The 14,615-nt window shown below is 52.7% G+C and overlaps 1 protein-coding gene across 6 annotated transcripts in view; it reads left to right on the top strand.

Moving 5' to 3' along the window:
- IGDCC3 (immunoglobulin superfamily DCC subclass member 3) overlaps positions 1-14,615 on the top strand; it is a 41,353-nt gene that overhangs the window by 2,683 nt on the left and 24,055 nt on the right. For all 6 annotated transcript variants that reach the window (XR_008299113.1, XR_008299114.1, XM_053223866.1 and 3 more), the window contains exon 2: positions 308-613. Coding sequence is in view for 4 of the 6 variants with exons in the window: in XM_053223866.1 (XP_053079841.1) it covers positions 308-613 (306 nt within the window). In the remaining 2 variants the exon portion in view is untranslated. The remainder of the gene's footprint in view (positions 1-307; positions 614-14,615) is intronic.

Here is a 14,615-nt window from a genome sequence, read left to right on the forward strand (position 1 = left end):
TAATTGTGACACCCTGGACAAGTTGCTTAATATCTCTGGACATCAGTTCCTTATCTGTAAAAGAGGGAATGGTACGAATAATCTCTCTCTCTCTGAGATGGTCTGCTGAGTAAAATACTGCATGAGACGGCACTTTGTACTGCATAAAGTAAGTTCTGTATATAATAGGGATTTCTATTAGTGTTACAGAAAGGTGGGGTGGGTGTGCAGATCCAGGGAACTTGGAACACCTGTGTATGGAGTTCTCCCTGCCTGTTCATTCGACACTGACCTCTCCTTTTCCTCTCATCTTCCCGGCCCGATACAGGTCTTGGCCACTCTGCTGAACTGGCATTTGCTGTGGAACCAAGCGATGATGTTGCAGTCCCTGGGCAGCCTATAGTGCTGGGCTGCAGAGTGGAGGGGACTCCTCCAGTGCGAATCACCTGGAGGAAGAATGGGGTGGAGCTGCTGGAGAGTACCCACTCCACCTTGCTGGCCAATGGGTCCCTGATGATCCATCACTTCCGGCTGGATCGGGGAGGCAGCCCTTCAGACGAGGGTGACTATGAGTGTGTGGCTCAGAACCGCTTTGGGCTAGTGGTCAGCCGGAAGGCTCGAATCCAGGCTGCAAGTAAGTGGACACCCTTCACTGTTCTTTCCCAGACTGGGTATCCAGGTCCAGCCTAGGGGATGGGAGCAGGGGAGCAGTACTGTCAGCCTTGTGGAGGACGGATTTCTTAGCGTGGGTCAGTTAAAAGGTACATAGTAATCATTCGTGGTGGTAGAATTATATCACATATTCTTTTAATTGATTGGAATGTAATTTGACAAGAATGTAGCCAAACACTGTTGCTGGGAGAGGGAGAGAAAGAGGGTGAGCCTTAGCCAATTCTTGGGCCGGTGTGCCTTAGCTTCCCGTATACTGTGAGCACCCAGGTCATTGAGTAGGATTCTCGTGTTTAAAGAAACAATAGTTGGGGCGCCTGGGTGGCTCAGTCAATTCAAGCGTCTGTCCGACTTTGGCTCAGGTCATGATCTCACAGTTAGTAAGTTCGAGCCCCACGTGGGGCTCTGTGCTGACACCTCGGAGCCTGGAGCCTGCTTCAGATTCTGTGTCTCCCTCTCTCTCTGCTTCTTCCCAGCTTGCACTCTGTCTCTCTCTCTCTCTCTCAAAAGTAAGTAAACACTAAAAAAAAGATTAAAAAATAAAGAAAAAAGAAACAATAGTCATACTTTATGAGTGATTTAAGAGAATTTTGAAGGGTGATTTAGCTACATGCCATTTTTAATTATGTGCTGACTTTCAAATCTTTTGGGTAGGATAAGACTCACTGTACAGTAGTGATATTCTGAAGCTTGTCCACAATTTGTTTTGCAAAAAAAAATATGGCAGAATAATTTCAGGGTCACCACAATGATGACGTCCCTCCCATTCACCTTCATGCTAGTGTACTTGGTTTTTTTTTTTTCAATGTCAGCTTCATTGAGGTATAACTGACAATAGAATTTTAAAAGATTCAAAGTGTACATTGTGGCGACTTGCTATCTGATGTGTTTTGGATGGAGGGAAAAGGCCAGGCAAGGTGTTCCTGTTCTAGAATTGTGCTCGGCTTGCACTGACGGACCACCAGTTGTGATGAAGTGATGGCTGTGCTCTGCTGCCCCGTCCTGCAAAAATTCTGTTGTTCTTTGTGCACACTCGTGGGTGTGTAACCCAGACTTACCTATGGATCTGGTCGGTGGCAGGCTGGGGGGGGTGGGGGCGGGGCGGTCCTGGCTGAGAACTGCTGCTCTTGAGAGAGGGCAAAAGTTTTAGAAGTGGTGAGTGTTCTCTGCCCCATAACTTCATACATCCAGGGGAGGGGGTGTCCACTAAAGAGGCTGATTAAAGAGGCAACACCTTAAAGGTGCTGGTAATAATTCTAGTTAACACTTAGCAAGCACTTGCTGTGTGCTGGGCTCCCTGCCTAAGTGTTTTTACATAAATGATCTCATTCAGTCATCATCGTGGCCCAGGGAGATAGGCAGTTTTTGCCCCCTTTTTACAGGTGACAGCACTGAGACTTAGAGGGATTCCATGACACTGCAGTAGGCCGAGGAGCCGGACTGCAGTCTAGGCTGCCTGAACCGTCCCCCAACTCCCCCTGACTCCTGTGGCATGTTGCCTCTTCCCTGGTTGATGGCTGCCGAGTTTCTCCCTGGCTCTGAGGGCATGTGCACGGTTGCTGGGAATGACTGGTGAGTGATGAATCGTTCTGAGGCAGGAGCCCTCTCATTGAGTTTAAGATGCCCCTTTGTTCTAAAGAAGGCTGATCCAGGCCCCCATATGGAGCTCTCTGGACCTTGAGACGGAATCACTTCTGTCTCAGTGACCCCGCAACCCCAGCCCTCGGCGGTGTAGGGAAGGCTGGTGCATCCCCTGAGCAGATGGCTGGGTGTGAGGAAGAGAAGCGTGGACGTGGACACAGGGGTGGGGCCCCCGGGAAGATTTGCCCATGAGAGAAAGGAGATTTCTCAAGGTGATGACCCCCACACTCTCCCTGGCTTGTGTCAACACTGGCCCCTGCATCGCTGGCCTAGAATTCTGGGAGATAAATCCCAGGTGTTTATATATAGCTAATTGTAAATGTGCTTTTCTATAAATGGTAATACCTTCAAGATGTTTGGTTTCCTTAAACTCCCACAGTATCAGGAACTGAGCTGTGGCTCTAGCTGGGGGAAGGGCCGGTGGGTGAGGTCAGCCTAGTTAATCCTTTGGGGTCCTGGGGACAGCTGGGGGGTTGCCTCCAGGCTCTGGCAGTCTGATGCAGCCTCCCTCTCCGCCCCCCCTCCCCGCAAGGCTTGTGACCCCGTGGGGGAATGCTTGGATACCAAGCAACCGGGTGGCTGGATCTCCTTTTCTCACTTCACAAGCTGATGTCCCTAGAAACCTCTAAAGCTGATTAGCTGCCTGAGTTTTCTCCTTTGGTAATAACTCCCTGCCCATGTGCCTGCAGGCACTGCAGATGTTGTGTGACATGGGAGGGTGCCTTGCTGAAAGGTGTGAGGAGCCCTCTGGAGCCCCCTGCCTCTCCTGCCTGCTCCCTGGGGGCTGATGGGGAGGGGCCATGCTAAGCACGGCTCACAGACACAGTCCACCCAGCCCCAGCGGATTAGCCTGGCAGGGCAGATAGGGGTCCAGGTCTGTGGGGGCAGCCCTGGGGGGCATCTGACCTTTGGGCCAAAGGCGACAGCTAGGAACGCCCCCTCTTCCATACCAGTGGTCTCAGATGCTGTCATTCAAAGATGGCCTGACCAGGGTGGACTACACGGCAGGCTGATCCCTTGAGTGCTTCAGGTCCAAATACCTCCTTTTTAGGATGGAGTGGCTCAGGGTCCTGAGAGTATTCATGAGTCCAGCATGTCTGGGTTCTCTGCCTTGCAGTTCCATGTGCTTACAGTCTGGAGGCTGCAAATTAAGACATTTGTTAATAAGACAGACCCTGGACAAGTTAACCTCTCTGGGGCTCAGTTTACTCACCTGTGAAATGTGCATTTAATCCTACTCTGTGGGATGATTGTAAGGACTAAACACACCCCACTATTTGCCTGGCACATAGGAGGCACTCAGTAATGGGAGCCAATACTGTATTCTTCATTTAAAGGTGATTTACAGACATCGCCAACAAAAGCAAACTGCCTGACTCTGCTCCCAGCCCCCAGCTTTCTCCCTCACTGGGATTCAGTTAGGAAGTACTCCAGGGAAATCTACCAGGGAGTGGAATTATTGGAGCCAGAGTGCAACTTGTTCTGTTTTAACTCCTTCCTGGGAAGGCCTGGGGATTCTCCCAAACCTCAGAGTGTGGGCCTCAGAGTGCGGGCTGAAGCTGGGTTGGCCTGTGAGACCCTCTGCCATCCCTCTGGAGGGCTTTGGGGAAGGCATGTGCATCACCTGACCCAGTGGGAATATGTGCATTGGCTCACACCTGTTGAGGTCTGTGCCCCTGGATGACCGCAAAGAGGGATGGGCTATGGGGAGTTCAGGCGGCTCAGTCCCCTGGAGTATGCTCTTGATCTTGGGGGTGTGAGTTCGAGCCGCACGTTGGGTATAGAGATATTTTAAAAATAAAGTATTTTTAAAAAAGAGAGAGAGAGATAAATGGGCTAGATACAAGGAGGGGAGATGATTGGAGCACCCACCCCCCACTGATATTCTCAGTCCCTGCCTTCACTTTCTGGTCTCAGGCCCCTTGGAGAATTGGAGCAAAGATCTATATGATCTAGACCAGGACTTCTCAAATCTTACTCTGCCCATGAAGTACCCAAGGAACTTGGTAAAATTCATATTTTGAGTCAGTAGGTCTAAGCCAAGGCCTGGGGTTCTGCATTTCTAGCAAGAGCCCAGATGAAGCCGACTGACGCCACCAGTCCAAGGTGCTAGAGCAGAGCCCACCCCCAGGTCATGATCACTGCGGGGGAGGGGGCGGGTATGTGGGTGGCACAACAGTTGGGAGAACACAGGTGTAGGGCCAGACTTTGAACCCCAGCTCTGCCACTCACTGATGAATTACTGACCCTCTTGAGCCTTTGTGCCCTCATCTGACAAAATGGTCACAATCTCATCAGCCTATCAGGGCTACTGGAGGATCAAATGAGGTGATGGATATAAACCTCTGGCACAGGGCCTGACACCTAGAAAGTGATCATCAAGTAGTACTGTTAGTGCTAGGTAAGTGACCGCTAATTTAGGGTGTGGCCCAGCCTATCTCCATGGTGGCCAGGTTCTCAAAGAGCCAGGATGGACTCCCTCCCAGCCTGGTGCTGTTCCGCCTGGGTGGGCCGTGGAAGCAAATATACCCCAACTGGATGGACTTGGGCAAGTCACTTAACCTCTGGGAGTCTTTATTTTATAGATATAATATATACTTTTTATCTTTTTAAATTCCAACACAAGTTGTTTACACCCCACTTTTTATTTTATTTTTTTTAATGGTTTTATTCATTTTTGAGAGACAGAGTGCAAGAAGGGGAGGGGCAGAGAGAGAGAGGGAGACACAGAATCTGAAGCAGGCTCCAGGCTCTGAGCTGTCAGCACAGAGCCCGACGTGGGGCTTGAACCCATGAACCATGAGATCATGACCTGAGCCAAAGTCGGATGCTTAACTGACTGAGCCACCCAGCCTTCTCTCCACTTTTTTTTTTTTAATTTTTTTTTTTTAACGTTTATTTATTTTTGAAACAGAGAGAGATAGAGCATGAACGGGGGAGGGTCAGAGAGAGAGGGAGACACAGAATCTGAAACAGGCTCCAGGCTCTGAGCTGTCATCACAGAGCCCAGCGCGGGGCTTGAACCCATGAACCATGAGATCATGACCTGAGCCAAAGTCGGATGCTTAACTGACTGAGCCACCCAGCCTTCTCTCCACTTTTTTTTTTAAGTTTATATATTTATTTTTTAGAAATCTCTACACCCAACATGGGGCTCGAAATCATGACCCAGAGATCAAGAGTATCATGCTCTACCAATTAAGCAGGCCAGGTGCCCCCTTAACCTCTCAGAGTCTTTATTTTTTTTAATATTTATTTATTTAGGGTGGATGGAAGCAGCAGGGGCAGAGAGAAGGAGAGAGAGAATCCAAAGCGGGCTCCGTGCTGTCAGCACAGAGCCTGACATGGGGCTCAATCCCACGAACTGTGAGATCATGACCTGAGCCGAAATCGAGAGTCAGATGCTTAACCTACTGAGCCACCCGGGCACCCCCCTCTCACGGTCTTTAAAATGGGGGAAATAGTGCTTACCAAGGAGGAATGTTGTGAGGATTACCCATGTTAGAATGGGTAAAGAACTTAGCACAGTGCAGGGCACCTAGAAAATGTTCCTTAAATGTTAACATTATGATTCTGAGAAATGAGAAGTTCTGGGGTGCCTGGGTGGCTCAGTCAGTTAAGCGTCTGACTTCCACTCGGGTCATGATCTTGAGGTTCATGAGCTTGATCCTGGCACCGGACCGTCTGCTGTCGACATAGAGCCCACTGTGGATTGTCTGTTCCCCCGCCCCTGGCCACACACACACACACACACACACACACACTACTGTACTGTACATTTAAAAATGGTTTAAGTTACTAAAAATAAAAATATTAAATGAGAAGAAGAAATGCGAAGTTCTAAGCTCCTCTAGTTGTGGTGATTCCAGGAAGGCCCCTGGTTTAGCCCAGACTCCTAGAAAGAGGCTGTGGGGGGCGGCAAGAGAGAGAAAGTCCAAGTCTAGGTTCCTGCTGCCTCCATCTCAGGGAGGCACTTACTTCTCAGGCCCACAGGTACCTACTTCTAAAGTCCGATTCATTCTCAACCAGGCTGAGGGAAAGTGGTTTAACCAGCCACTCTGGAACCCTCTTTCAGCAGCAAGATCCACGGTTGTGTGCATCTGGGGAAGGGTCAGAGTCTAGATCTGTGGAGCCAGGTTGTGGGGGCAGGGTGTGGGAGAACTATGGGCTGGAGCTACTGGGGAGTACAGCTTATGCGGAGAGGTGGGGCTCAGTGTATTTAGGGGAGGGGACCCTGGAGTGTTTCTGGGGAGGGCAGTGGCTGTGGAGGGAAGTAGTTTCTGGCACAGTGGCTGGTAACCTCAGAGGCCTGTGTCACCTGGAGGTTGTATGCTCAGACCTGAGGTATGGAACCCAAGCTTTTTCTCCTTGAAGGGCAGCTCAGCTGAGGTAGCCCTGAGGAAGCCTCCCCACTGCCTCTCAAACACACACATCTGCCCACCTGGTAGAGCAGGACCAGGTGTTGCTGAAACGTCACTGGTGTGATGAGCAGATGAATGACAATGACTAGGCCTGCTCTGGTACAATGCCAGGCAGCTCGCCCATAACCATGCCAGAGGTCGTTGCAAATGGCCAAAAGTCAGGCCCTTTTACACGCCCGTCAGTCCTCCACACTGACTCCTCTGACACTCCTAAGAAGCCGTGAGGTGTGATGGGAAGGCCCTTGCCCGGACACCAGGAGTCCTACGTGGCTCTGGGCAATCACTCACCCTCTCTGGGGTTTGTTTTTCTCATTGTAGAGTTGAGTGGTTGGACTCAGGTTCATCTCAGCTCTAAGGTGTTAAGGCTTCCTTGCCATGCAGCCGGTCCTTGAGACACGCTTGCCTCTGCTGGGCCTTTTCCCGGTCCATTCTTGCCCCTGTTTGTCCCTTACTCAACCCCTCCCCAAAGACCACTTAGCTTACAGTAATTTCTTCTTCCCCCTCCTAAGGCGGCGGTGGGGCGGGGCGGGGTGGGGGGGGGGAGCGGTGGCAACACAGTATTTGCGGTCTGTGGCATTCAGGCCCAACCTCCCTTTCAGTGATGGCTGCTTACATTGTTAAGTAACTGTTTTGGGGCTGGGTATTCCATCTGTCTCCTCGACTAGATTTTAAGCTCCTAAAGGGCTTCTCTTTTGTATTTCTCACATCCCCTGCCTGTGGAGCTTGGTAAAAACTAAATGGACATGTGGCTCTCCGGGTGGAAAGCTCTGTCTCTCTTGTTTCTCTTGCCGCTTCTCTTTTGCTTTCTCCCTCTCTCTCTGTCTCTTCTGGCTTTGTAATTGATAGCATAGCTCAAAGGAACAGAAGCTTGTGAACAGGGCGGATCGGCAGGGGAATATAACACACTCAGGGCACGATCATGGGGTGGTTGCTGCTGCATGTTTATCTCCAGAGGAGCTGAGACTCTTCCTCGCCAGATGGAGCATGAAGCAGAGACCATACTGCTCGGTACCCTTCATGCCTGGGTCTCGGGGTCTCCTGCCTTGGACTTTATTCCCTGGCAGGATGAGGCCCCTGTCCCTAGCCACACTGGCCCCAGCTGAGGGGGGAGGGCCCCGCTCACCCCCACCCGCAGGACTTGAATGTGGAAGTCGAATGCTTCTGGTTCCCACACCTTGGCTCCACTGTCGCAGGCAGCCAGCTGGCCCCTTGAACACAATGTGCAAATCTCCTCTGTTCCTGTTCCCGGCATTGTCCGTGGCCGGGCGCCTTGGCTGGGAATGCAGGCCGGTGAATAGGAGAGGCATTTGCAGCCTGCAAATGAAACAGGCCCCCAGCCCCCCTTAACCCCCTGTCCCCTCCCCACCCCCAGGGAGAAAGGACTTTTTCACTCCTGGCTTTCTTGTATTGCCTTTCCCTCTCCTCTCTAGAGTCCCTGCGGGTGTGTGTGTGTGTGTGTGTGTGTGTGTGTGTCCATGTAAGAGACAGAGAGAGAGAGAGAGAGAGACTTTTCATAGCAGCTTGAAGGCTGTTCTACACAGCCTTCAAAAAATTAGAATGGAACAGAAGGGCACCCAGGATGGAAAACCAAAGAGCTCACTGTTGTCTTTGTTTAAACAGGACCAAGTGATTCCAAAAGTGTCTGCCTTGTGTAAATAACCTATGGCACCCTAAGATTCTCTGGCCATAGCCTTGTTGCAATAAGGAATGTAGACATCAGTAGTGTGTGTGTGTGTGTGTGTGTGTGTGTGTGTGGCCACCTGGAGCTGTGTGGGTACCTGAGCATACAGGTGCGTGCCTGAAGGATGTGCATGGGGCCCAAGATTGGGGTCTATCTCTTCTCTAAGGGCTTTGCTGTGGGAATCCCACTTCCCTTGGACATTGTGGCCAGACTGGAAGGCGAGAGTGGACAGGACAGGACAGGTGCAGGGCAGGAGGTAGTGGTAGCCAATTTGTAGGTCCTGTGAAGACTGATACTTACCCAGCTGACTGAAGTGAGAGAAGGGTGAGGGCTTACCTTATGGGCGTGCGGTCACAGCTATAGCACCTTGGGAGCCTACACCGTGTTCTTTTTTATTCATTAGGTAGGTGCCAGCAATCTGGCTGCGATAGAGCCTGCTGGCCTGTGCTGCTCCTTACCCCCGGGCTTGTTCCCCTGGCCCCCAGCTTTGTCCAGCCTGCTCCAAGAAATGCTCACTCTTTGTGATGGCCCTCAGGTATAAGGGAAGGACAGAAAACAGATGGGAGCAGCCCCAGTGGCTTCCTGAGGAGGGGTGCCTGGACACGTGATATCGGGACCAGTGAAGGTGGGAAGGCAGGGGTTGAGCAAAGGTGGTTGGCCAGACCCCAGGCCCCAGGGAGATGGAGGGAGTTGGAGAGTGTAGGCTTAATAGCAGCCAGACAGCCACCTGATTCAGGCCCAGGGAGGGAAATTGGATGCAAAGGGCTCACATCCCAGCTTCTCACACCCACTTTTGTCTATCTCATCTCTGGATCTTGGTTCAGTGCCCTTTGACACTCTTCCACAAACTGCCCTCCGCCTCTGCCTTCTTGTGAGGCCACGCCTAGGGTCTTTGTCTTTATCACCCCTCAGCCCTTGCTTCTTCTGCCCTGTCCTTTCTCCAACTCCTCTCTCTATTGTTCTGTCCTTCTTCCTGCCTCTTTCTCCAATTGTGGCAATTCCTGTGTCCACCATCCCTTGCTGTGCTGGGAGAGAGATCCCTCTGTTAGGTGAGCGCAGGCCTGGGCACAGAACAAAGATAGGAAGAGGAGAGGCTGAGAGGATGAGGTTCGAAGATGACCCCAAAGGAAAGGGGTCCATGGCCTCCCCAGCAAGCCAGAGCCCCCCTGGGGGCAGACCTTCCCTGGGAGGAATCTGAGAACACTGGCCCCTGCTTGGGGCCTGTCTCTGAGCCCGGACACTGACCACGGTGGGTGGTGGGGGCAGCCCTAGGCTGCTCTCTGGAATGCTGGTGTTGGGTTGCAGTGCAGATGCGAGCAGTGATAATGGGCAGGAACTGGACTTTCTGGTCTGGCTGCTGCCCCAAGGCCATTGGAATGTGAGGGGGGACTAGCAAGAGGCTCCAGGGCCCTAGGGTGGGCGGACGGAGACCAGACCACCTAAATGGAGAGGAGGGGCAGACCACCGTGAGAGAGAACCAAGTCCTAGCTCTTTCACTGAGTTGCAGGCTACAGCAAAAGAACCCTTAAATTCCCAGCCTGGCTAGGACCTTGGCGGGCTTCCCAGCCTCCAGTGGGATCACAGGCATCCAGAGCAGTGAGACAAACTCTGGAGCTCACCTAGTCCAACCTTGTCATTTTACAGACTTGAAAACTGAGTCCCCAAGGAGGTAACCTGCCCAAGGACATGGCTCGTCCTCCAGCCTGGGCAGGTTAGGGGACCTCTTGGGTGTGTCATACCTCTCGCCTTCCCAGGTGCCTCTCTAGTTGGGGAAGGGAGGGATCTTTTTATATGCTCCTCCCCAAGGGGAAACTGGTACCCATATATGTATATTTCTGTTTTTCTTGCATCCTGCCCTGCCCCAGGCTTTATCTGCAGTTGTAGTTCTGGATGTGAGCGTTAACCAGCAAACCTTGGGTGTGGGCTCCTGACATCCATGGTGTATTTCAGGGGCCTCCAGGTTTCCAAACCACATTGGGCGCTGAGCTGAGTGATTTGAGGGCTACCTATGTGCTGGCACTTGTGGTGAACTAACTAGTAGAAGTATTGCTAGTAATTTGGGGGCTGTGCTGTCCTGAGTCCTTTATGTATTAACTTACTTAATTCCCACAACATTTGCATTGATAGGTATTACTAGTCCTATTTTACAGATGAGTAAACAGAAGGCCAGAATGGTTAATTAACTTGCTCAAGGGCACACAGTAAGTAAGGAAGCTGGGATTTAAACCCAGGTCTCCCTGACCCGAAGTTCAATGGCCTGAGGATCCTTAGAGGGGACTAGAGTCCCTTGAGAACATAATCAGAATTAATGCCTCAGAAATAGAGCTGGGTACTAGGGCACATACAGGGTGGAGGCAAGGAGTGTTGGGAGCAGAGAACAGCTTTGAACCCTGGCCAAAGTGGGAGCCACTTCCAGGTGGGCCAGGTGGGGCTCCATGCCCCCCACCCCCAGTGGCTGCTGGAGGCCCATGGTGTGGTGGGCCAGTTAGGCTGTGAGGCTCTGTTGCCCCAGATTGTCTGGGGCAGGGTGCAGGGTGCAGGGTGCAGGGTACAGGTTCCTGTAGGGAAAGGAAGTTGGGAGGGTGCTGGGGCTGCTGGCCGTGGAGGTGGGAATTGCCTCTTCCCGAGGAGGAAAGACAAGTTACCCTCCCCTGTGGGGCCCCCTCAGCTCCCTTTCCCTTTCTTGTTTCCGCATAATGACGCTGATTGCTCCACATCTGTCATAATTACTCTTTGTTTGAAAATTCAGAACAAATCACAGGAGAGGAACTGGTGTGGCTAGAGAAGGATCTGTCTCCCCAGGGGTCCTGTTGGAGGGGGGGAGGAGGAGTAGAGAAGAGACGTAATCAGCCACCAGGAGCCAGGCTGCTGATTGTCCTTGTGCTGTCCCCTTGCTTGGGCAAGGTGGCCTAAAGCCTCATGGAGTTCCACTGCCATCCCGCTCCCCAACCCAAGGCTGCGGCCCCTGCCTGCTGTGGTGGCTGGGGGAATCTGCCCCCACCCCAGCCGGGAGGAGGGGTCTGCGTCTGGGCCCCTGCCCTCCTGGCCTGAGGAACAATGGGTTGGATGGCAGGCTTTCCGTGGCAGGCTTCTTGGTAACCCGAGCAGCACAGCAGGAGGGGCAGGCTGTGCCAGCTAGAAGGGTGCAGGGGACCTTACAGGCAAGGGGAGTGGGACAGTTGTTGCTGGGGTCCTTGGATCAGGGCGGGCAGGTCTTGGGGTGACAGCCAGGAACAGGGGACGGGTACTTCCAGGAAGCACAAAGCCAGATCCTCTTGGGAATCCAGCAGCGGCCCTGGGCACTCAATGCTTCCTCATAACGCCTCTCTGGCAACCTGGCTTCTGCTGAGTTCTGGTTCCTGCTCCTCCTCCCCAGCCTATAGGCTCTTGGTTTGGGGAGGCTGGTAACTCCTGGGGCATGTGCTCTGGCCTGTGGCCCTGCCTGTCATGGGCATGTCCTTTCCCAACCTAGCCCCTTCCCACCTGGGATCGTGCCTGCCCAAGACTGCACAATTTTGTGGGGAGAAGTCAAGGACAACCTAGAATTCGGCCCCAGACCCCACCTGTAATAAAACTCCACTTGCTCTTGCCATGGGACCGTGGTGGGACTACAGATACACCCTGGAGCTGGAGGAGCTCCAGTGACAAAGAGCTGGAGCCAGTGACAGATGCAGATAGATGTGCACTGAGGCCTGGCTCTGGGTTCAAGCTTTCTTCCTTCTCTTAAAGCTGCTGGGCCTCAGTTTGTCTTTGTGGGAAAGGGGAGGGAGCACTGCCCTGCCTGGTCTTTGAAGGGGAGAGAATGGGTAGGATCCAGGCATTTGTGGAGTGTAGGGTCCTGCCCTCCCTCCCCATCCACCAAAGGAGGCACCCTTTATTCAGGCTTTAGTGGGCTTTGGTGTCAGCAAGGCAGAGGAGCTGGAGGGAAGGCAGAGATCTGAAGACAGGGCCCCACAGGAGGTGCCTGGTTTGGACTGGTTTGGAGGGGACACCTCCGGGCCCCACTGCTGATTGAGGGTCATGGAACATTCTTGGAGTGCTTGGATCCACTCAGACACCATTCTCCTTACTTCCGTGCCCTCCCTGGATCCCACCTCCAGCTTTTAAAATCTAAGTGTTCAACTCATCCCGGTGTGACTTTGGACCCATCAGTTCCTTGGCCTCAGTTTCCTCATAGGTGGAAGGTGGTGTGACAAGCACCAGATTAAAAGATTCCTCAAGTCCCTTCTCACTTCTGAGGCTCGCAGACACTGACTTGATTTTGTCTTGCACAGCGTCCCTCCTCCCAACCCTTCCCCTCCGTGCCCCTCTCCAGGCTCGCCCCAGTTCTCTCCTCCACCTCCCTCTCGCTAGGGCCCTCCTGGCGCGCCAGGCCTGGCCGCCTCCATTTTTAAATGTCAGGATCAAAGTTTGGCAGAAAAACTCTCTGGCCGTTCTCCCCAGCTCCTGCCTACCCCCCCACCCCTCGCTCCTGGCCGCGCACGTGTCCCAAGACCCAGGACTGCGGGCCGGCCCAGCAAAGTTCCCGAGCCGCGCACGCTCCAGGAGCCCGGCCGCGCGCAGGGACCGGCTCCCCGCCTCGCCTCGGTACGAGCGCAGTGTCACGAGAGGAGGAGGGACGTCCCCACCCCGGGCGCTCAGCTTCTCGCCCACGCCGGGCCGGGCGGGCGGCAGAATCAATGTGCATTCAATTAACCCCGCGCCGCGCAGTCGCCGGCTGCCGAGGCACAGTGCCCGATGTGTCTGTGTGGGTGTGAGTGAGGACATGCGTGCGGGTGCAAGTGTGAGCGTACGTTGTCTGTGAGTGTGAGGGCACTCTCGCTTTCAGGACCCGGTGCCTCGGGGCCGCTACCCGCCCTCCCCCCTCGCACTGGGCTGCCGTGGCCAGGATGGGAAGGGACATTTGACCTGGTAACTTGGGAACTCGCCCCTACCAACTTGGAGCCTGGAACTGGTCTGGGGGCGTGACAATGGAGAATAGTGGAGGTCTGGAGGTCCCCCGCACCTCCTCCCCATCATCTTGGGGTTTTAACCAGGGATTTTTGACAAGCAGCTAGAGCTAGACAAAAGTTTGTGGGCAAATCTTTAAACTGGCCAGTTTTAGGAGGGAAAGGAAGCAGAGAAGGTCCCAGAGCCTTTGCAGAAGGGCGGACTTGAACACAGGGATGCATGCTTGGTACCCTGACAGTGCTTGAGACTGTTTGCACCCCAGGGTAGACAGGAATGGGGAGTGGGCCAGCTCTCTGGGTGTTGCTCATTCACACTCACCCTACTTTCCACTCTTCCCCAGCCTCCCACCTTGTTTCTCATAGGACTGCTGTGGGAACTGAGGCCCAGAAAAGAGGGCCTTGCCCCAAGTCCTGGGTGTACACAGCTGGGACACAAGGGGTCTGATGTTCTTTCCAACATGCTGATTGGCCAAACAGGATTTGGGCTCTAATTCAGAGCCAAGATCTTAGGAAACTGAAATCCAGTATTTGGCCTGTGATAAACAATTCTTGGATCTTTTTCTGCCACCTTCACATCTGGTTTGTTTTTTCCTCAAATCTCCTTTGAGGTCACTGTTTTGTCCCTTACATTCTGGCTTATATGGAATGTCCCCCTCTTTTCTGCAATAATTCTATTCACCCTAACTTTTTGAAGTCCCTTAAAATTGTATTTCAAACCTCAAGCACCTTAGAGAAGCCCTAATTTAGTCTCCCTCGCAGATTGGGTTAGAATATTCTTGATTCCTTTATGTCAGATCACCAGTCATATCACATAGAATAAGCCTCACGATTGAGCCTATTTGATATTCCTGCTCTCCTGTGTTTCTGGTTTTGCTTCTCAAATCAGTCATTTTCCCACCAAACTGTGACAAAAATCAAAATCCTTGCAAGCAAGCTGGCAAGTGTACCATGGATGGGATCAAGGCTTTCCTGAAATAAAACGATGCAGTGTTTAGTACATCAATTAAAGAAGCATTCATGGGGCTGTTTGCCCAGCTTTGTGTTTTGGAGGTGGGAGGAATTAGGAGACGTTCCTGTCCATCCTGGGACAGTGAGTATATAGCTTGTCCCTCCCACTGGTCTACAAACTCTTTGAGGGGAGGGACTAGCTCCTCTGTGCATCCTTAGTGCTGAGCACAGTGCTTGGCCTAGAGTTGGTGCCCAATGAGGGTGAAAGACTGGGGAGCCACAGATAAATGCAATGGGAGGCTAGGAATACCTCCTGCCTGCTAGGAG

This window comes from Acinonyx jubatus, chromosome B3 (genome assembly GCF_027475565.1).
Source record: "Acinonyx jubatus isolate Ajub_Pintada_27869175 chromosome B3, VMU_Ajub_asm_v1.0, whole genome shotgun sequence".
NCBI lineage: Eukaryota > Metazoa > Chordata > Mammalia > Carnivora > Felidae > Acinonyx > Acinonyx jubatus.